Genomic DNA, 23,277 nt, shown 5'->3' with positions numbered 1-23,277 from the left:
ATGATGATGGAGCACAATGTGGTAGAATTGTTCCTCTCAGAGTAGAATGCAAAAAGGAGCTCTCTAGGGCACAAAAAAACATAAACAGCAAAAGTAAAACCTCAGGGACGAATTCTGTTACTGGGTGTCGGTGACTCCACTGGAGGGGTGCCAGTGAGGTCCCTGGAGCTCCTCCGTGCTCAGCACCATCAGATCCACAGTGATTTTGGAACAGAGTAACGTGCATAGGTTTGGACAACTAAATTAACTTTTGTTTCTGGATTGCCCTGGGGGATTCACTCTGTTGATGGTACAGAAACATGAGGTGTAGGCATCTAATTGGGCATTTTGCTGCTGCTGCGTGTCATCTGACAGAGCTGACACCAGAGCTGATCTGATCTATCCAGACGTACCCTTCTCTAGTAGTTGTTTCCTGGCACTTGCTGCCCAACCTTTCTGGAAACATAGATGTCATGAGTACGCTTTCCACCAGAAACGTTTGCTTCTAAGTCTACATTAAAGCATTCTCCAACAGGCAGAGAAGAACAGTGCCTGTGCTTTCTGACCTAAAAACCTACAAATCTGGTGTCTGTGTTAGTGGTGGGGTTGCCCAAGGCTTTGCTGGCGGTGCTGCCCTGAGCTGTCCCCACCGGCCAGGTGCTCCATCCAGGGTAACCGCTGCATCCTGCGGACTCGCGATGTGGGTGCTTTTCAGGAAAAGACACCAGAAACAGAATGGGGGCAAATAAATGAAGATTTCTGAGATGATGCCCCAGCTCATCTCACCTGAGGATGAGCAGTTTCCTGTGCAGGGTATGAGGAGACAAAATGGGCTGTCTTTACCCTTTCTGACTTAATTTCTTCCATCCAGCTGTGAGAGGTTTCTGTAATTAAAGGAGAGATGGCACAAGCATATGATTATTAAGAAGAACACACCATGTGCACAGCTGGAAACTTGTTATAAGGCTCCAGGTCTTGGATAGTCCTTTCTGTTATCTGTATGGAGTGCAGCTCCACATGTAGAGAGTGAGATTAGCATCAGCAGAGCTTTGCTTTTTTCCAACCTTCTTTCCCAAAAGGTGGGCAGTGACTAATTTGGCAAAGTTCATTCTTAAAACCTGCGGTGGTTAGTTGCAGACACGCAATAAAATATCTTTTTTTAACAAAGGTGGTACTGCAGGGGTTGATCTAAATTTCCACTTGTTCTTCAGAAGTCAGGGATTTATCAAGCAGCCTGTGCAGCCGGCTGACGGGATGCTGTTGTTTAGCCATTACTGGCTCGTGGGAAGCAAACGTCTGGCCTCATGAAAGCACTGCGCAAGAGTGGGCATCTTTCTTGAGCGATCTAATTGGAAGAAATCTAAATGGCACAGCCAGAACAGCTGTCTGAGCTAAGCCTTGTAGGATTTTAGCATTTTCTTAATGAATTATGTAGCTATAAATTCTAAGCAACTACTGTTGTACATTAAAGCAGCAGAGGTTCCTAATAATTGGACTAAAGTCATCTTGAACCGAGCATACAATCTGAGTGTTTAACATTTTAATTATTGAAAACTTCTACCTCTCCTTGTCCGGAGCGGTGGAGGAGCCGAGTTCCCGTGGCCAGGGAGGTGTGTGCTGTGCGGGGGAGGCAGCACGGGGCAGGGGCACCCAAGGGCCCTTCCCTGCTCCGCCCAGGACGTTCTCTGGTGCAGCAGATGGATGAAGAGTTCTTCTCCTTCAGAGTGGTAATTAACTGCTGTAAGTTAGTGTTTGGTCCTTTGAGCTGGTAAGTTATTGCTGTGCATTTAAGTGAGATTAATAAATATGACCATGAAATAAATGTTTATTTTAGACAGTGAGAAATAAATTATTACGGTCTCGGTGTTGTCGTACTGCTTCAGCTCCTGCATGGCTGCTCTTTCTAGAAATATAAACATCTTGCGAAAGTCAAGTTGTGTACTTACCTTACAAATGTCAAGCCTCAAATATTATTTATTAGCACGCCTTTCTCAAGACAGCTACACCAAACAATATTTTGAAGTCATTAATCAGTTCGAGTCTGCTACATCCCTGGGCAAAGCCACTCGGTGCCGTGTATGCCTGTGTAATCTGTATTTACCTTTCTGCTGTATTCGCTGCTTCTCGTCTACTCAGCCTTATGTGTATTTATTGTAGGTAGTACCAGAGGCCAGTGCAGGGGAGGATCAGCACGTTATCCGCACGCCGTTTGAAGGAGTGGATGATCTTTTTATACCACCTACAAATCTTATTATTAATCACGTCAGGTAAGAAGTGACCTTAATGAACAGCAACAGTGAACTGTGCTGCTGTCTTCTAGTGGGCGTCTTTCTAATAATCTTACAGCATTTTACAGTTCTGAATGAAAGAATTCATGATCAAGCTAGCTACTCTTGTCCCCTTTTTCATGTTTGAAATGGAGAAATAATTGAACAAATTACCAATCATTGCAGAGCTAATCAATGAGCAAAGCAAGGAACAAACCTGGACTACCCTTAGACCATGCATGGGCACGCAGGGCTGCGCTTGGTCAGCTGCCTGCTTGCAGCAGCGCGTGTCACACTGCCCTGCCTTGCTTGTGCTGGGAATTAGATGGCCAGAAAGTTGCCTTTCTCTGCCTCAAAACCGCTTTATGGATCTGAGGAGAAACCTATGTCAAAGATTTATTGCCTGAAGTGGTAAAAGTTTAATCTGCCTGAAGCATAAAGCGTGGTTCTTCCACGTGTTGCCAACTTGTTCAAATATTGGATCTCTGTGTGAGGTGTATGGTTTGAGTGGAAAAATGGTATGTGCTGCATATTAAAAAACCCACCTCTATGAACCATCAGTTTTGAATGTTAATGTGATGTAGTGGTTAATGAGACTGTATAACTAACATACTAATAACTTGGAGTGATACTGGCTGCTTCCCAGCAGGCACAGGAAGCATCCCATTAACATTATCAAAATTGATGATAACTGCACAGCAATTTATACTATTCTTACCGTGTTACAACATAACAACTATTTAACCGTCTTCTGTCCCCAGTATAGTTTAATGAAGTTAAACACTCAAAAAATCATAGTGTAACTCCTTACATTAATCTGAGGTTCCCTGCAGTAAACACCGAGGACAGGGGGGTCACACTTAAATGGTTACGTGTTGAATGTGGTCCAAAATAAATAACTTTCCTTCCTGAAACACAAAATAATGAGGCATGCTTCATGGCTGTCATTCTTAATTTTTCCCTACCTCATTTTTGCAGTTTGCTTTCAGAGTATCGTTATGACTGATACTAGTGCCAGGAGGTAGGTGGCTCTGCTGAATGTTAAAGCCCGAGATGAGAAGGTAGGGTCTGGGTTCAAAGAAAGGAAGGTGGAACAATTGCACTTTGTTTTGTTTTGTTCTGCTGTCTTTTTGCTTCAGTGTGATTAGTCGGCTGTATACAGGTGATCTTTCATAAGAAATATTAAATGTAGATAATTGTCTATAGTTTTTCCTTGTACAAAGCAGAGAATGCTATGCCTGATTTCCTATTTCATTTGTTCAGGGCCAGATCCTTGTCCGGTCTCTCTCACCCTCAGCCCAGAAAAATAATTGCTCACAGTCTAATGAGACTTGCTGAGATCATGTTCTAAATTCTCCACTCAGAAACAATAAATGGCAATACCAGCATTTCCCAGGAAGGTGAATATTTAAGCATAATCTCTTCCACGAGCCAAAAAATATTTGTATGCAAATGTTCCTGCATATGTATTTCAGCTGCCTGTTATTTCAGATGGATATCTAGGAATGTATCCATTTTTATTAGTTCCCAGGGTGGATTGTTGTCTATTAAAAACTCTCCAAGTGCAAGGTTTTCTTTGAGATTTCAGATCACAGATTTCATGCAAGCGCTGCGCTTCTTCTGCAGCTGTGTGCACATAAAACACATTCTGACCCACTTTTTAAAATTAAAGTTTATGATAAGAACCATTTTTTAACTTCTTCAGGCATTTGGCCAAGTATTAAGGAAGTCTTGGGAAAAAAATGCTGTAAGGGAAAGCATTTTTTAAAGTGTGCTTAAAATGCATTCATCCAGGAGAAATACAAGTGTCATATCCAATTTCCCCACACACAGTGCACTGCGTATCTCCACTGCAGATATTTTCTGAAGTCTCTAATGGGTGTGAGTATAATGGGAAAATGAAAGGCTTAGCCCAGTGATTTTCATGGGATCATATACTACATTGGCTCGTTCTTCAGAAGTAAAATCATTGCTGAGTGTCTCATTGACAGATGGATTAAGAATAAAGAAATAAACCCAGTGTTTTAAGCAAAATACATATTATCTGCACGCAACCATGTTGTCCTCCACATTTCACAAAGCAATTTTACATCTTTTGGGGGAGAGATACAAAGCTAAGCACTCACTTCATTTCCCTCTGTCTGCATTGAACGGATGAAAGGATACTTGATGTCAAATTAGTTTTTGTAAGTCAGTGTCAGTGACCTGTGAATCCAGGGGAACGCAAACAGGCTGTTTCTATGGGCTCCCTCTCAAATTAAGCAGAAACCTTTCCTGGCTATTCTTGACCTTTTCTTGTCTTCAGCAAAGGTCAGATGTGCTGCAGCATATATCTTTTAGAGAACATTTATTCTCTGCTCACTGTTGTCTGCCCTCTCTTGAGACAGGAAACAAAGACCCCTTTTCTTCGGTGCACGCTGGCTGGTTACATTCCTCGAGAAATGTTTTACACCTTCCCTGGGCAGGCGGGATGGTGTTTGACACAGTCTGCTCTACACCTCAGCCCTGCCAGCTCCTGCAGTGGTCCCCAGGCACCACGGGCAGCTAATGCACATCACGGCTGCCCTCTGGTCCTGTAATTGCAGAGATGGAGTCGGTCGTGGTCTTCACTCGGTGGTGATACATAGAGATCAAAGTTGCTCTCTGGCCACAATATGCTTGATTTTGAACGGTTTTCTGTTTGGGGATTGAAGAAGTCTTGCTTTTTCAATGTTGAATTACATCTCTCTGGACCTGAAAGAGATTAAGTGCAAAGCTGGTCAACAGTAGCCTGCAGAACACCCAAGCCTCGCGATCATTCCTATTGTAAATCGACCTTCCCAATAAAAGATTTCAGCTCCCGAAGGTATTATTCAAATACCCAAGCACTTATTCAAGCTTCCAGGGTCAGGTTGCTAATTTTAACTGAAATATATACCTCTTTTTAGCACATTTTAGAAGCAGTAAAGCGAGAGAGATATTTTACAGAAAAGAGCCAGCATTATTGCACACGCTTCCAAAACCAACAGGGTAGAGTTTCCCAGTTCTGCTGACTCTGGTCTTTTCTCAAGTATATCCCATCTCTCCAGAGATGACTTCAGTGTCATGTTTTCTATTTCAGGTTTGGCTTCATCTTTAACAAGTCAAGATCGGCAGTTCACAAAATTGACCTGGAAACTGTGACCCACATCAAGACTATCAACTTCAAAACCCCTGGCTGCCTGCCGCAGGCCATGGCGTACACCCACCTGGGCGGTTACTTCTTTGTGCAGTGCAGGAGGAACAGGTCGGCGGCTGCGTCGCCGCAGCTCATCATTGACAGCGTTACCGATGCTGTCATCGGCCCCAACAGCGACGTGTCGGGCACACCTCACGTCTCGCCGGACGGACGCTACTTGGTCAGTGCGGATGAAGACAGTGGCAGGATCAAAGTCCAGGCTGTAACCGTCCAAGGGGAAATCCAGTTGATTTATGACTTACAAACAAACATACACGTATCTGATCTGACATTTCAACCCTCTTTCACTGAAGGCAATCAGTACTATATATATGCTACTTCACATTTGCAAACAGATGTGCTTTTTGTAGAGCTGTCAACGGGCAAAATGAATGTACTGAAGAATTTAAAGGACCCTATCACATCCAAAGACTGGCCCTGGAGCAACTACAACAGAATTGTGAAAGACAGTGGATTATTTGGACAGTATCTCATTACGCCAGCTAAAGATTCATTGTTTGTTATAAATGGGAGGCAAAATACATTACGCTGTGAGGTTTCAGGTATAAGGAGGGGTAACACAGTGGTCTGGGTTGGAGAGGTATGAAAGGGCAATAGCAGTAGAGCCTTCAGCAGTCAAGTACCGGTTGGACCTTCACACTGCAACAAAGGAGCAGTAGCATTGTATATTTTTACACTGGGAAAAAAGGAAAAAAAAAAAAAAAAAAAAAAAAAAAAAAAAAAAATCCCCTGTATAGGCTTCATGGTACAACACTGGTCTACTTGCAAGTTTTATAATATAAGGTATGCTCTGCTAATAGGAAGTGGTTTGGAAGGGATATTTTTTATTTGGGGGTATGATTTGTGGTTACGAGAAGAATGCTGGGAGGCAAATATTATCTCCACTGAGGTATCGTATAAGCCACGAAACCTAGTGATTCTGTAGAACAAAACAGATTTTGAGTTTCCATACTGAGGAGCTTTTACGTTATGTTCAATCCATCCGTTGTCTTTCCTGTATACCTTGCCCGTTAGCTGTGCTGACCACCCCACCCCAACAGAGAGAGACGACAGGAGCAATGACTGCAGCTGAAATTCACCTTTGGGTGACGAGGGGAACTAAGCATCAGAGGGCAGTTTTCAACCCACAGAAACCTAGGAGAGCGATTTAATGAGAACTGATCCATTTTCTCTGCAGGATGGCTTTGGGAGGATTCAGAGATGTGATTTCAGAAGGAGGCGTAACAGACGCAGTAACTGTCAGCTCGCGTGCTTCTGCACTTGATTTTGCTCTTGGTACTACTGAAGGCAATGTTATGAGTCCCCTCTCTTCTAAAGTGTATTTGTGATTGTGTTTGAGAAATTTGGCATGAAATATCCAGGCCATTAGTGTGGGTAAAAGCCAGGAAACACTGAGAGAGGGTTAGGGCTTGTAAAAAATGTTGTTGAGAAGGGGGCATTAGTCTTTCAGCAGCTTGTGAGTGCAGCCAGCTTGGGCACAATATGCAAAATCTGCTTTTCAGGGGCAGAGAATTAGTTACAGTTATTCCCATAGGAGGCAGCAACACTTCTAGAGATTGTTGGTTTCTCTCATTAAGGATCTAGTAGCGCTGAAGTCACTTGGTTCTTCATAAAATAATAGCTACAATACAGAGGGTATTTTTAATACAAAACTCGCTCATTCTCTAGTCATAGCCTTAATTTGCCTGTTTCTTTCCAGACATCCTGGGAAAGAGTTTTTCTTTGTGATTTGTTTCTTCCCATTTATGGTACACTTGTTTATAGTCAATTATCTTTTAGTTAGGAGCAAAGAGATTCATGTAAAACCAGCTGAATTACCTTAGAATGCAACAGCTGGCATTGAGAAATTTCAGTTGAGTTCCCATAAAAATATAGATCCATTTGCACATTTGGAAGATATAAAAACTTTTCTAGTTGCATTTTTGTAACTTTCTATATCCATCACCTTGAAGTAATCAGGGCAAGAGCAGCTGTGGCTTGCGAAGCAGTGCAAACCAGGTGAGCACCACTGCGACCATCAGCGGGAACATCCGAGCGGTCCTGTCCCACATGCTGCTTTGAAAACGTGGTCTTGAGGTGGGTGAAAGTTCTCTCCGAAGGTAACCGTCCCTTGCATCGGAGCCACCCGTCAGCCTTTCAAAAGACCCAGCTCGTTTTGCAAATCTTGTTGCCCAGAGTTTGTGTGAAAGCAGCTGCTGGACGCATCCAGTGATACGTAGTGGTGCGGTAATTATTTTTCCTCCACTGATGCTTAAAGTCACCCATTTCACAATGCACACAGAGCGATTTTAAACGAGAGGGATGCAGACTAACACTGGTAATCTTTGCTGTAAAAGTTAAACTTTACCAACAGAGCAGCATTTTAGTATGGCTGTAGACCTGAAGTAATTTAAACCATTTCGGTTCTATAAAGAATATACAAAAATCTGTTCAGACAGACAAAGGCGGGGAGCTGAATCCTATGAATTCATTAAACATGGAGTCCTTGAAATTGCCCTTCAACACCCACAGGCTGAAACCTACATCTCTTTTCACTTATGAGCCATAGGGGTTAGAAGAGACTATTCCGTCATTGCCACACAGACATATAAACCAGATGGGCATAGCCTTCCTCTAGCAATGCATGGTGTCCATGATTTTCTACTCATCCGGTTAGGAAACATACCCATGTCAAGGAAAGGAGAAGACCAGCTTTGTAAGTACCTTTAAATATGCACAACTCCTTTCTTGAACAAAGCTGTATCCATACATTGCAGTCATCCTAAATGTGTTTTACCAAGGCCAAACACTGCTCTCGTGTTATCTTTTATGACTTCTTGAATATTTTACTATGCCTATGGTAAGTTTCCCTGTAGAGACGTTCATTGTGTCATAGATCAAGCAAATATTACTTTTTTAAGAATATTTAAAAAAAACTGTATATATCTGTTCAGGTAAATATTCTCGAGGCTGGTTTATATATAGGCTGTGAAAGATGTGTAACAGACCTCACTTCTTCCTGTTTGTCGCAAAATATTGGAATAGCGTTCACTTGAAAAATCCCACTTGGACCTTCCAAAGATGTTCCCTTTCTTCCCTCTTCAGCCCAAGTCCTGGTGATGTGTTTTCTAAATTATTCTAATGGTTATATATCATAGTTAGAAAATGAAGTACAACTTAGATTGTCCACACGACTTGTGAACAGTTCCAATGACAGTCAAGTCTGACATTAAAGTGCTGCACATTTGTTACTCTGATTTTATTTTTTTTATGACACAGAAATTTTATATATACTGAAAAAATGTTTCAGCTCCTTTTTGCCTTTCAGCTCTGTCAAAAAGAGACTGCATTTCCTTGTTTGTAGTTTCTTTCTCCCTCCCATCGTGTTCTTCACCGTCACAATTAATTCCTAGCTAATAAATTAACTAATTAATCACAGTGATTAATTGAAATGAATTTAAAGTGAATTAATGACCATTTAGTTATCCTATAACACTCATAGATCAGTTGGGTATTCTGGCACTAGCATCGTGCAAAAAAATAGTCCCTGGTTGACAGTAGGACCCTGGCCCTGAGCTCGGTGCCTTTTCCATACGTTGCTGAGGGGCACCAGCAGTAATGCCCAGACTGCTTCAGCTTGGGATTTCTCTCAGCAGTGTCCCTCTGTCAGTGAGTGTGATTTTACTGAGCACTTTCAGCTGTGCAGTTCAGTATTTAGAAACCATCTGCTTTTAAATTGGAGAGAAAAGTGCCTTAGTTTGGAATCGGTGACAATAATTAACATTATCATCATTTAATACTTCGATTTTTTAAAGTATTTTTTTTTTAACCACTACAGAAAGATCAACAGAAGCCCCAACAGATTCAGGGGGCAGAGGGGATGCCCGCCGGAGGGGTGGGAGGGGAGCAGGGCTGCCGGGGGGCACGGGAAAGCTCTGGCCTCCCCCAGCACTGCCTTGCCCCAGAGGCACGAGTCCTGGTGACCTGGTGACAGGTACTTATTTACTTCGTTTATACCAAGATTAGGTCTTAATTACTGGAGTGCCCAGTAGCGTGCTAGGTGCTGCGTAAAACAGATCAGAAGGCTGAGTTCTCCGTCCTGGAGGGGGTAACTGCCAGTTCCCCGGGTGACCCTACAGCAGGTCAGTGAAATGAGGTCAGGATGCAGGAATGGGGGCTGGGGGAGACGTAAGCATTGCCCTGAGTGCGATCACCCGGGCATTCATCAAACATATGGGCATGCCATGCTGCACGTGTATTTTTTTCCCTAAGACCCCCTTTGTCCTGCCCCATTCGGGGCTTCGTCTGTGTGAACACCCCTGGGGTTACAGGTGGAGTTGTTGCTCTGCATTGAGTCCCTGGGACGGGCCGACCCCAGGGGTTTCCCTGTCTGCTGTGCATCCCGTGACTGCCGCCTGGCACCCGGATATCTCTCTTAGAACACCTGGGGGTAAATCCTGCGTGTTGTAACAGAGCGAGCGCATCGCGCAGGGCCAGCAGCCAGCACCCACCCCCATACCAGGCTGCAGCTGCTGCTCTGCTCCCTCGGACCTGCGTGCGTTGCCTGACACCCTCTGCACCCGTTCTCTTGGGCTAACCAAACAACCCAAACCCCTACAGCACAGCTGCGTCATGGCGAACAGAGATCTGTGTTAGTTACCCCCTCTGCCGCCTCGCACACGTCTCCACGTGAGCTGTCACAACAGGCACCGCCAGCTGCTGCGCCCCGAACGCTCTGAGCTCCTTCCTGCATCTCACCCTGTCCTGCATCCCTCGAGACACCTCAGCCGTGACATGGGCACAGCTCCTGCCACCGTGTCCTCCCCCTGACCGCCGCCTGCTTTACCCACTCGCCTCACCAGAAAGAGTTTTTCATTTATTTTTTCCGCCTCCCCCCTCGGTACTTTTCAAAGCAGGCAGAAATAAAGCACAGGGACATTTCTCTACCTGGAGACCAGGAAAACCTGCATGCTGCTTTTATATAAGAAATGGTTTGTCGCTATTTGGTGCTGAGGGTGGGACAAATTCCCAGCCAAGCACGGTGAGCCCAGGAACGTGGGCTAGAGGAACAAGACACGTGAAATGTCACCCTTTCTTCAACCTCCCTCCATGAAGAAGGTTAGCTCTTTTCTAACATTGCTCTCTAAAAACAAAGAATAAAATAGCATGGAGGGGGTTTTAATCCTGAAAATGGCAAAAAGAACCAGGCGGGAATCTTGCCTCTGCTCACATCTGGTAAAAATCAGGATGCCCCCAAAATGCCCCAAAGCCGCTGACTCAGGGCTGGTGCCGGAGCGGTGGGACCAAGCTGCAGCCCGGGCTGGAGACGTGTGATGACGGGGGCTGCACACACGTTGCTGCAGCTTTTAAGTTGGTTTTATATCACATGCAATGCCAGCCGGCTGTTGCAGCCCAGCCTAATGCATTTGCCAAAGCACCTTGGATGCTGAACCCCTCTAGCTGCCCATACAGGCAGAGCGGGATGGTTTGGGCATGACCAGTGCTATGTTCTTGGCCCGATCGACATGATGCACCGGCTGAACTGATGCCCACAGCTCAGTTCAGTGCTGGGTACGGCACGAAAGCTCAGCCCTGTGCAGCTCAGGGGGAAGACGTACCTGTGCCTTCACACGCTCCTGTCAATGGCCCGCAGTGCCTTGATGCAGGATGCTCAGGTCACTTACACTCCTCACAGACACAACCAGCTAGTAAAGAAGCTCTGCTTTCCTTTGGTTTGGTTTTTCTTTTCTTCTTCTTGTAATTTTAGTTGTCCCTCATTGTAAGAAAGAAGAAAATTCCTGAGAAAGGGGTGAAAACGCACACTGGTGGCACAAAACTCAAACGTAAATAAGGCTTTTGCATCTTAATTTTGGGAAATGGGGGATTGTGGGTCATATTTTCCAAATGCTTGCAGTTGCAAGTCAAAAAAAGAAAGTCATTATTTTTTTTAACGAGTTCTTGATACTAACTTTAAAAAAAAAAAAAAAAGAGAAGAGCCCAGCTTTGGTGCTTCTGCAGTGCAAATTGCCACAGCCTAAAGGCTTGTTTAATTAAGCACTTCAGCATCTAACCCTTGGCAGTCTATGGTTTCTTTGACACTTGTCCAAAGCCATCAGATGAAGGCAGTAGGTGCAGCAGAGAGCCAGCTGCGGCTTGTAAACAAGACAAGCACTGAATCAAACAAGAAGCCCATCCTAATCTGCAAAGGTCAGACCACTGGCATTTCCAGGCGTAAAACTCCAATTCCCGGGTTAGCAAAGGTTTCTCCCCACAGCTGCAGGCACGTGATGCCATGCATGGCTTGATGGCCACATCGGTCCTGTGCCATCGGTGCCCAGCCCAAGAGTCGTGTGCTGCCCAGTTACCTGTAATTCACAGCCGGGGGGGCAACGACAGCTGGCACCTCAACCGCCCCCAGCCACAGCAGAGCAGAGAGGGTAGCACTACCTGAAGAGGAGGTTTCTTTTTTGCTGCAAAAAAAGTACTGCAGAGGAAGAGTTTTAAATGTTCATTTAAGGCCATTTTACTCTTTAAGGCAATTTAAATTTACAATTTAAGGCAATTAAACTCTATGTTAATTGACTTGCAGAAAGTGGAGGGATATTTCTGCAAAGTGCAGCATTTCTGCAGAAGGCTTGCTTCGAGGGCTTGCAAAGCCCAAGCTGAGCGTGGTCAGGCAGGGAGACCAGGCTGGTATCTTGGAGTCCCACCTCCCTTTTCATTAAGCACATCCAACCAAGCTAAAAAAAAGAAGGTTAGTAATTTGGGGATTATTTTTTTTTTAACTGCATTATTTCCTGCTTTCAACCCTCATCCATTCCAGCACAGCAGAACCCTGCAGGCCAGTACCTGCTGCACCTGCTGGAAGCGGTTCCTGAGCCTTAAAAGATGCAGAATTTCCCCGAGCTGAACATCAGCCCTGCCCACACTGGTGTGCAGACACTTCAATACCAGCAGCTATATTGTATTGATCTGTATTTGCAGTGTTGCATTGGGCTCTAGTCTTATTCTTATATGCAAGCCAAGACAATGACTTTAAAGTACAGTGTCAGGAATACTGGTGGACCACAAATAGCGGCTAACTACTGGCTTACTAGTTACCCTCTCCAGCGTCCCTTTCTTTCAAGTGGCTGATCCAAAATGGTCTGTATCTCACCTGATAGCTAAGCTTCAGGGTGTTTTCCTCATCCAGCCCATCAGCACGTCTAGTCCTCATGCAAATAAAATTCCCTGCTGCGTCGAGCACAGCTGAACTCCTCCAGGAAGGTACCACGTACTGACACAGCCAGCAGGCGCCACCAAGCCCCGCTCCCTCGGCACTTTTCCAGCTCCCAAGCTTGCTCAGCACAAATTCTGTTCTGTATTAAACACAACTTCAGCTTTGAAGCTCTTTGGCATCCAACTGCTGGCACTCAGGATGCCATCTGTATCCCATAGCCAAAATTACTCAGTATTTTCTCTCTGTAAAATTATTTCAATCCAGTAGATACATCAGCTTCTTTATGGTTTCTTAAGCAGCTTTTATTCTCTCAAGGCAAGGCATTTTCTCAAGCCTGAAAACCTTTATGTAATTTTTGTTGTTTGGTTGGGTTTTTTTAATTTTCTTATCTTCAACAGCCTTTATTTTGTAACGGGGAAGGGGATGCAGTCAGGTTTGTAGACAACATTGCTGCATTGCCCTTTCTCCCCTCTAAAACTAATAGAGCAGGAAAAATTCTGGAGCCAAAAACACAGCACTGCACTGCATTGCTACCCCCAACAAAGAAATATGGATCTGTGTCCTGTGCTGTGGCCAGCAAAGCTGGAAATTGTGCCAGACCCCACTGCCGAGTTAGCTCAAGCATCTTGTATTAAGCTAAAAACCATCTCCATCGGGCACTTAGTGTATAGCAGAATATCAAATAGGGGAAAGGGGGGTGGAGGGGGGGGGAGGGGGGAAGAGGATTGATGTAACTATAAAAAGTTTGGGGAAGTTTTAGGTCTAGAAAGGAAAGCAGCACTTACTGTGTTAATCATGCAGGGTCCAGCGCTGTGGTCCGTGGCTGGTCCTTCCCTGTCCCCATCCGGCAGGTTTGTCCAGCCCCATGTGCTGGAGCACCGAGGCTGGCACCACTGTGCTCCCCGGCGAGGAGGCGGCGATGCCCTGAGCACAGGGACGTCATGGGGTCGGGTCGCTGGATACTGCCCGTTAGCACAGCTTAAAACAGACCAGTAGCTCTGAGTGTGCGTGGGAAGGTCAAGAGCATCTTTGGAGCGTGCTAACTACACAAAGTCCTCACTTCTGAAGGTGCGGAGCTTTCCCAAGCAGAGGACATCCCAGACATCCTGCCCCTTCTTCAGGGACAAACATCTGGCAAACATCTGGCCAAAAATAATAACCAAACAAATTATTATTCTCTCCCAGTAAAGGGTGAGGGGACTGCAGGTAAGAGCTTTTTTAATTTCTTTTCCCAAACTTCACTGAGGACACTGAAAACTAATGAAAATTTGTGATTACCTTTCAAAGCTACGGGTGAAGAAAGCAAAATCCAAACATTCTGTCAATACCCAAATCACGAAGAGCAGAGCAACATTTTAGCACTCGTTTGCATTTTAATAGACAAATATTTGCCTCTTTTGCTACAGGTTTATGTTTTAGACACACAAGCCTAGGAGCTGTCTGTGTGGATGCCTTGTTCACCCTGCGCTTCAATGCTTCCTTTAAGTCCATCATGAAGCAGAAGTCTAGAACCAGCACCAGGAACCTGGAGGGGAATCCCCAGCTGCGGGATGGGGCGATGTGGCGCGGGGAAGCTCCCTCCTGCCCTCCGCTCGGCGGTGAGGGAGCTCGGGACAAGCCGCAGCTTGTAGAGCAGCCGGAGAGGAGGAGTAGCACAGCTCAAGCTAAATAATACGGGCAAAGCATTAAGATAAATGCATGGTGGCCTGCTGCTAACTGACTGCGGGCTGCTTTCCAAACTGAGTGGGTTTCACCTTTTTTCTTCCTCACCTTGCCTCTGAAGAGCATGTCCAGCTGCTTGTTCCCACCACCACTGACTTCATCACTCTCTGAAATCTCTGTGTGCTCCCGACTTTCGCCAAAACAAAACTTCATTCAGCAGATAAGTCAAAACAACTCCCCAAGACCTGCTGAAAAAACCTCCAGGTGGCCTTGGGGTGGTTTTTCTTGATAGAAGAGATGGGCTGTACATAGATGGGCTAATTCACCCACTGGTGTCAGTGGTCCACTGTCCTGTACGTACACAGCTACAGCATCTCAACAGCACATCCCTACCCTGTAACACTTGCTAAAAATCAGATTTTGTTTGTCTCAAGACAGACCAATAGTAATTTTCAGCACTGAACACGTATGCTGGAAAAAGTGCAATGGAAAAATAAAAGTAAGTTTTCCCTAAACAGCCTCCTCTTGTAATTCTTGTACATGCAAGTTTCCCCCCTTATTTATAAAATATATGAAAATATTTTTAATACATCAACTTTAGTAGAGATTTGTACCAACACAGTATTAGTGTGCAACATTTGAAATACATTTGTATTTTGTTCGATGTGCTATATAATACTGCTCACACAGTGTATTTGCAGTAACCCGGTATAGAAGAGGAGGGGCAAAAAAGAATCACACAAAGTGCTCTCTATAGATACTGTAAATGCTCTTTTTCTTCCAGTTTTACAATAAAAGCTGGCAAAAGCTCATGCTGACAGTGTCTGTCTTATGCTTTGGGTGTTAGGATTATTGACGACAGGATACTCTCTCCCATTTGCACTGGGTGTAAGCCTGCAGTCAATGGCTTTGTAAATGTAGGTGTATTTATTTATATACAACAAAATGTAGCTGAAGTGCTGCAGAGGGCTCCCCTCCACCCCAAAAAAGCAGCTGGGTGTAATTTCTATGTGTGTGCATGTCTTGTTTATACGCACAAGTTTATAATGGTGTATTTGCAGCTGGGAGCTTGCAGATCCAGACTGGCCAAGCTATACCTGGATGCGGGGAAGGGCTGGAGGCAAACGTGGGACCGGTCCTGTCACTGGCGGGGATGGGCCTCTCTCGGGAAGGTGCCGCAGCCCAGGGCAGGCAGGACTGCAATCCGGCAACCCGGGAGGCCCTTCTCTGCCGTATTCCCACTGCGAAACAGCCCAAGCCCCCGGCCATCCTACGGCAGCTCTTGGGACCCTGTGGGGTGTAATGCAGGGCAGCCCTCGGCCCTGCTGCCTGACTCCAAGGTGGCACTCTGCCTGTCTGGGTTAGCTGTGCAGCTTACCACATGCTTCTCCAGGAGCCTTCATCCTCGGCATCGCAGGGAGAGCGATGAGGAGCCAACACTGTGCCTGGCACCAGCCCTTCCACGGGTCGATCTGGTGGCAGAGCTTCTCCTGAAAACAAAAAGGTTGGGATAGGTGAGCTCCCGGTTTTCTCATGCACAGTGCACTACGGCTCTGTGGTTTTATATTTAAGATTAGCCTGCCATGTCTGTGTATTTAATTTATAATTATAATTTTGGCCTGGAAAAAAATTAGTCTCTCTTCACATGGAGCTATTGTAACACTAGGACACAGATGGCTAATTATCAAAATGTCTAATAGCATCTTTGTAATAGTCCTAAGGCAAAAAACCCTCACTTTTGACAAGCATTATTTGCTGAAACAAATTCCTTTTAATTAAGACATGAAGTCTGGACTGAAAGACATCCTAGCTTGTCAACAATATTAACTGCGGCGTATACTGCTCGAGGTGATGCTTTGCATTAAGGCTAAATGGCAAAGGACAGGAGTTTTTTAAGAATTTCTTAAGTTTTCCTGCGTAGCAAGGCTAAGCTGGTCGTTTTTCTTGAGCACTATTTTACTTTAGAAGCTCAAACCAATGCTGATGAAAACACCCAACTTGACAGCTATGGACGCTAAAAGCCCCTCCGTACCCTAAAAACTCATGTCACCAGCACGGGCTGGCCTGCCTGCCCTGCCCCAAGGTCTGCAGAGCCCTGACCCCCCCCCTGGGGCCGTGCAGCCCCTGGGTGCACAGGGGCTGTGTCAGCGGGGCCACCACCGCTCCTGAGTGCGCCTCACAGCAGGAGAGGTGTTAGCAAACCACCCCTCTTGCAACACCACCAGCTGCACGCTGTTGTACCGGCGACTCAGCAGAAAGCATGGGCTTAGCCCCAGGGGTGCGGAGGTGGCTGTGCACCGCTCATTGAGTGAGACTCACTAATGCACCAGAGCCAGCAGCTCAAGGTCTGCACCACCCCATATGGCAGCAAAATCACTGAAGGAGAAATTGCGCAGGTAGTCAACATGTTCCAGCCACAATAATTATGCTGAAAACAACAACCTAAGTAGCAGTCTGACTGCATTACGGTCAACAAACGCAGCTCCACTTGTTTTCTCCTGTTAGACACCCCAGGGCTCAGGGGCCGGGGATACTCTAATAAACACCCTAAAGCTACTGCTCCGGCATCCATACGGGACAACGCTTGGAAGTTAGCAGGGAAAAAACCCATTCAGTAGTAGCAGCCATCATGCCAGTGGCACAACGCTTCACCCACCAGCAGTTCGTCCACTAGCTTTCCAGACACACTAGAGAGCATTTTAATCAAGGCCAGATGGTTTTGGCAAGTGTGGGAGGAATAAGGGCAGCAGAGAAGGTGCCGGAATGGAGCTAATTACTGCAGGCTTGATTACCGGCTGACTCGCAGCTTCCTTGGGTGCGATGGGAGCTGTGGGAGTCCAGCCGCTTTGCAGGACATCTCCTGGGAAAACCAGGAAAACGCTGGTTATATGTGTTACCGTTACAGGGAGGGAAAGGACAATGAGCAGATGCACTTGCCTGGCATTACACTGAAGTGACAGTACAGCATTCTTCACAGCAAAACTGGCCGCTGTCCCTCCAACAAGCCACGAGTCTGCTGATTGCTGCAAGCCAGATTTTTGTAACTGGGCTTATATTGATCACCAACTTCTACCGATGCCTTACAAGTGAGAGCACCAGGAAAAGGTTCCCTGGCACAGAGCCTGGTGGCCACTGTCAGATAAAATAATAAATAAAATATCAGATAAAAAAATAAATAACTAGGTAAGGCACAGGTCTGGGGAGCTATAATCAGGTGTGTGTCAAACATCCCTTCAAAGTGTCACCAAAGAAGGACAGAGGCTGATACAGTCTTCACAAAACATCAAGTGATGATACAGAACATGTTAAATTTGTGCTTATTTAAGTCCTCCCAGCAACAAACTCAATCCCACTGGCAGTTGTTTCGAAGTGTTTCTTCAAGTCAGCCAAACAAATCCCTGAATTATCATCTGCAGCAAACAAAATGCAGACACGCTATTAAGCCGGGCTGTAAATATCATTGCAAAGCATGCCCTGGCCAATAAATTAGGGGCTCTGGTGGCAACGGTGTTAATGCAAGCCTGGAAGGTGACACTCAGGAGGGGCAAATAAAGTATTTGTGGTGTTGCAGGAGAGAGCAGAGAGGCAGCTAATGGATGTCAGTTGTGTAGCACATATTGTTCACAAAACCGTTCAGTCCACTGCCAGGCGCCTCATGATCGATGGGCGAGTGATAGCTGGGAAGATTTACACTCACTTTCACACCTCCTCGGGAGGGCTGGGACGGACCAGAGCGCACTGTGAGACAGCTGAAAACACTGTGCCAAAGGAGCCGTGGGTCACCCAGCCCCGGGTCCCAGCCACCCATTTCCAGCCCTCCAATAAAGTGAATATGGCATCTTCGAGGATCTGCTGTCCTTTCCCCTCAGAGGGGAAAATATCTGCGAAAGCAGCGTTATGCACGACTGCAGTGAGCTGCCGGCAGCTGCCCTGCCTGGGGCTGGCGGCCGAAGGAGCGTGGGAGCCGCCGGGGCGCTGGATGCTGCTGCCCGCAGCGGGGGCTCCGCCGGCCCGGGATGCCCCGTGCCTCGTGCCTGCTGCACAAGGACACCAGCCGCCCGTTACCCGCACCGCCTGCACGGCTGTGGGGCGGCACAGCACCCGTGGGCACGGCCACTGCGGGGGTCCCAGAGCTGCACCGCCCACCCCAGGGGGGAACTGACCCAGGTGACAGGGGCAGGACACAGGCTGATGACGACGGTTGTGCTGAATGGAAGAACAACTGTAAGAAACCCAATAGACCCTTGCTATCATCCTTCAGCAGATGAGAACATACTTCATGGCTCCCAGCAAGCTTCTAACAGCAAAAAAACCCTCTTTTCCCCCCAATTTATTTACTTTTGCTCTTGAGGTTAGATTCAATCAAAGTGTCAGATGGTTCATGGAAGACAACAGAGCTCTGCAGGGTGACGTGCGTAATGCCACCCCATGTGGGGACTTGGCCGGGGTGGCAGGAGGGATGGGGACATACCTCTGCTGCAAAACGTGCGCGGGAGCTGCCCGGGCGATGTCAGCCGGCTACGGGCAGGGAAGTGAAGAGGAACCCAGCAGCTGCAGTGGAGCTCCTCGCAGGATCAGCTGCTCTGTGCATGCAGTGCAGGTGTCCTCGCACCGTCTGCCTCGCTGGGCAATGTCTGCTGGCAGCCAGCAGCCTTCCCTTCTCCGCGCAGCATCTGGAACAAAAAGGATCAGAGCCCTGGCTGGCGACTGGTATAAAAACAATTGGAAGGAGCAATGGTCTTCTGAGTATGGAGCAATCAATAGGAAGACTAGATTTACTAGTATTTCAGGTATTGGTGAAGGCAAAACCATTTTCAAAATAGAAAAACAAACAAACAAACAAGTATTTCCACCTGCAACTCATAAGGTGGCTGTTAGTAGTATTAATAATCTGATCCCTAATGGCTTCAATCCAGCATACAGGGGCTTATGCCCTTAATTCCCTCTGAAGAGAAGGTACTGCAGGGCAGGGCAGTCCCTACTCAGATGTGAAGCAAATGTCCTGCTGCTGGACGGCATCAGTGTGCCCTGTGCCCCAACGCCCTGCCTGGCCCAGGGGTCAGTCAGCTCATGGACCGTGCTGCCCAGCCAAAGTTCACCAGCTGTAGCACCAATTTGTAATTAACTGCAGAACCGTAAGTTTAAATCAGCACGCTTTTTTCTTTATTTAAGATGGTTTATGGTCGCTACCTGGAGCATGCAATTTCATCTTCCTGCAGTAACAGAGTTTAGCTAAGCAGCATCAGTTCAGTGAAGATGACGTTTAACTCTTCATTAAACTCATCATTCCCATAATAAGTGTTCACAACATAATCATATTTTTAATGTCCTTATGGGTCAATTTTAAGTTATTCAATCGTTTGTCCCATTTTATTTGCTACATTTTTGGTTGTGCCATCATGTGATTTACTTACTTAATGGCAAGGCAAGGCAGCAGCCTCTATGATATACTAGTAGACCATAGTAGTCATATATGTCACATGCATTAATTATTCATATTAGGACTGCAAAAAAAACATCCTGTGATGAGAAAAACATGGAGAAATTATTCTTGTAGTACCTTTACTCCAGAGGCAAAGACTGGATTGTGGCTGCATGGCATAGCTTGCTGTTACATGGGTCGTAACCTCTGAAGGGCAGTCCATGATCACCGGTTAAAAACAGCCATCTATAAATACAAATAAATCCAGCAAATACTATGGCAACTGGAAGTGCAGCATATCCAGATTGCACTGCACCCTCCCATGCCCTGGCAGGCTTGTTCCACACAATCCCAGTGTGGACCAGTCAGGTGTTACCCTCAGGGGGCCACATGGACACCCCGGGACTGGAAACCTCGACTCCTGGTTCCACTTTAGTAGCTCAAGTCTCACTGCATCGGCTTGATGTATGAGTGCAGGAAGGAGGAGTGGGGAAAAGTAAGGACATTTCAGTAGAGGTAAATAGGATTTACAATGCTGTCATCTCTAGCAAATTTGGCATTTCAATTCATTGGAAGTCCAGACAAATTAGATGTTTGTGTTCATTTAAAATAATTTCTCCTCTTTGACCTAGCTTAATTTATCATTTTACCTCTTCCTGCAGCGCTTAGGAGAGCTGCTGTTTAAATGAACCCAAAAGAATATACAAGTAAAATATTAAGTAGTTCTCATTAACCACATGGTACATTTAAACCCAGCACCAAATGCAAAGGATTCTCTTACAGATGTAGGCTTTGTCTTTCTTGCAGTATTAAAGCCGAGACACCTTGTGACAGTGTTTTTGCAAGTAATGTGTGTCTCCAGAATAGAACTGTAGTCATAAAAAGAAACAGCAAAGGGGAAATCCTGCATCTCAACATCAAATAATCCTTATTCAAATAATACTTTTCCCCCTAATAAAAGACTCCTGTGGTTTATTTCTGCCATTTTGTGTAAATTTTGGAATTTATTGTGCTTTTATGAGTAGCTACATTTTGGTGATGAAAAGTGCTGTTTATGAATTTGTACATTTGCATATTTTTCAGAAAAGACAGGCTGGATAATCAACAAGTACCTACCTAAACATTCATGTCTTTAATTTTGGAAATGATTTTTTGTTTGCATCAGCCCTGGGTCCACTCTGACAAGTACAGCACAGAGTAACATTTATGCACTCATTCAGAGTTACAGGTAACCCAAGAGTAAGCTTCTCTCATAATGGCATCACTCATTTCTCTGTCATCAGAAATAGATAGTGTCAGTGAAGGCCACATAAATTACATTTATCCAGCAGGCTTAAGCAAAGACATAAGGAATCATGCTAAGGCTCTGATAGCTGCTTTTGAAATGACGCATATTAATGCAGTTGTCAGGTGGAGAGAGGGATAAGGAAAAGATATAAGACTTCCCAACAGCTTCAGCAAATCAGGGATGGAGTGGAATAAACTAGTAAAGACAACACAAATATTAACTACATGAAGGTAATGCTACTATTTTATTACAGTGCTTTCTGCATAACACAAAACCATAAATAGCTCTAAACTGCAACAAAAGCTAACATTATCACCGAGCAATTTCTTCCATAAATAGCTAATCTGGGCTGCACTAACGTCGTCTCAAAAGAGCCTTTCCAGGACGGTCCCCTATTAGATGCCAGCAAAAGCCATTACTGTGGTCTAATAACAGCAGAGCACACATACACGGGACCCTGTCCTGGAAAACAACATGGCACTTCTGCCTAAAGCACAAAGCATAAGTGCAAAGAAGCAAAATGTGTGTCTGTATGTATATATTTTTCTTTTTATTTCTGTGTATATATATATATGAACAGATTACTTTAAAAAGTTCTGTTTATATATTTATATGTATATGTTTGTTTATTATATTTCTATTTTTTATATCTATAATCGAGTGGCTCTCTGAAGATGGTGTGGGTTTTCATTACCTTTAGCAGTCAGGACGTGGTACGCGGCAAAGGATGTTCTTTCCCCTGTTTCTCCTACAGCGCCGAAGTCCATGGCGTGGCATTGCTGCTGTCTCAGCCCTTCCTTATTAAAAGCTTTTTATAGAAGACTTAATTCAAATGTACACTTTTGCTGCTCATGGCCATGAGTTTCCCAAGAGAAGGCTGACTCTTAATGTCACAACTACCATCTGTTGACGGTCTGAGATGTTCAGGGGGATCTTTCCATGTGGTCTTATTGATTCCTGCCTGAAATCCGTACTCCTTTCTTTGGATGCCATCCAGAAAACACCTGTGATTTTTCATTTTGAAATACCATTTGCAGCTTGCTACATGCTGACTTGGGAGTTAAGAGATCTGTGGGGAAATGAGTGACACCAGCATGAGCAATTTGTCATAATGACTCAGAAAATTACAGGATAAAATGTACATATCAGCATTACAATAAAAAGAGGGCTTACTGGTTAGTGAGCTCGTCTGGCACGTGGGACTTTCTGCTCCACACCAAGACCCCCCTTGCACAGTGGTGGACGGGACGCACAGGGCGATGGGCCATGCCACGGTTTGCGGAGCAATCACAGGTGATGGACCCAGCCTCTTCCACCCCATCTCAAGACCCTGCAAGACTCAGGTCAAAGATGCTCACAAAACAGCCAGGAGCTGAGAGAGCAGGAGGGAGGTGGCACTTTATCAGCTTTGGAAGCAGAATGGTCTGTTAGGTGTGGGGAGGAGAATTAGCGAAGGATTAGTAAATAAACACTGTTTTGGCCGTCAGCTGAGCCTACAGACCGCTGCGGTCTGCTTGAGTGTTCCTGTTTGCGCTGTGCCGCAGCAGCTCCGCAGGGACCTGGCAGAAGATGAACCCTGCGAGAAGGGACCCGTCAGAGACGTCGCGGCAGAGCTAGGCTCTCGACCGCAGAGGAATCTGCCAAGAGCTGCAGGACTCTGCTAGCTGACAGATGAACAAGGGGAGGGACAGGTATGCACAGAAAAATATCTATAAATAAAAGTCACAGTCCAGTGAGCTCACCCTGGTAAGGCTATTGCAGCCCGGCTCTAGACATGTCTGTGTCAGAGCAGAAGTTTCTCTTCATGTTCGGTAGCTGCTCAGAGCTCAGAAAGGGACTTCTGCCATGCTGACTTGTAATATAATAATATATGTGTGATATCTGAAGATCAGGACCATCTCTCTATTAAATTAGATAACAAATAATTAGATAATTTTAATTTACTCTATGAATCTTCAGGAGAGTAAACTGCTTACAGGCAGCTAATGCAATAAACTTACTTTATAAGCAGAGGCCAACATCTGTTACGACGAGGAGTCTGCAGCACATGTTAGGATTCTGTGCACGTGCAGCCGTAGTTAGAGTAAATGTATCATTAAGTTGGTATCCTTTCCCATTCAAAGCACATTTTTCAAGATTTATGTACTGCAGACAATAAGATAGCAGGAGAATCAACTCACGCTCCACTCTTCTTGCATTCACCCCCCGTCCCATGGCAAGATAGCGTTAATAAAAAGGGTGAGC

The 23,277-nt window shown here is 45.5% G+C and overlaps 1 protein-coding gene across 2 annotated transcripts in view; it reads left to right on the top strand.

Moving 5' to 3' along the window:
• FSTL4 (follistatin like 4) overlaps positions 1-8,880 on the top strand; it is a 236,378-nt gene extending 227,498 nt beyond the window's left edge. For both annotated transcript variants that reach the window (XM_037398594.1, XM_037398593.1), the window contains 2 exons: positions 2,137-2,246; positions 5,347-8,880. In XM_037398594.1, the coding sequence (XP_037254491.1) occupies positions 2,137-2,246; positions 5,347-6,049 (813 nt within the window). In that variant the 3' untranslated portion in view covers positions 6,050-8,880. The remainder of the gene's footprint in view (positions 1-2,136; positions 2,247-5,346) is intronic.
• Positions 8,881-23,277: the final 14,397 nt, after the last annotated feature.

The sequence above is a fragment of the Falco rusticolus genome, chromosome 8, assembly GCF_015220075.1.
Source record: "Falco rusticolus isolate bFalRus1 chromosome 8, bFalRus1.pri, whole genome shotgun sequence".
In the NCBI taxonomy this organism is placed as follows: Eukaryota; Metazoa; Chordata; class Aves; order Falconiformes; family Falconidae; genus Falco; species Falco rusticolus.
The sequence above is the reverse complement of the archived record's forward strand: the minus strand, read 5'-3'. Positions and strand labels throughout refer to the sequence as shown.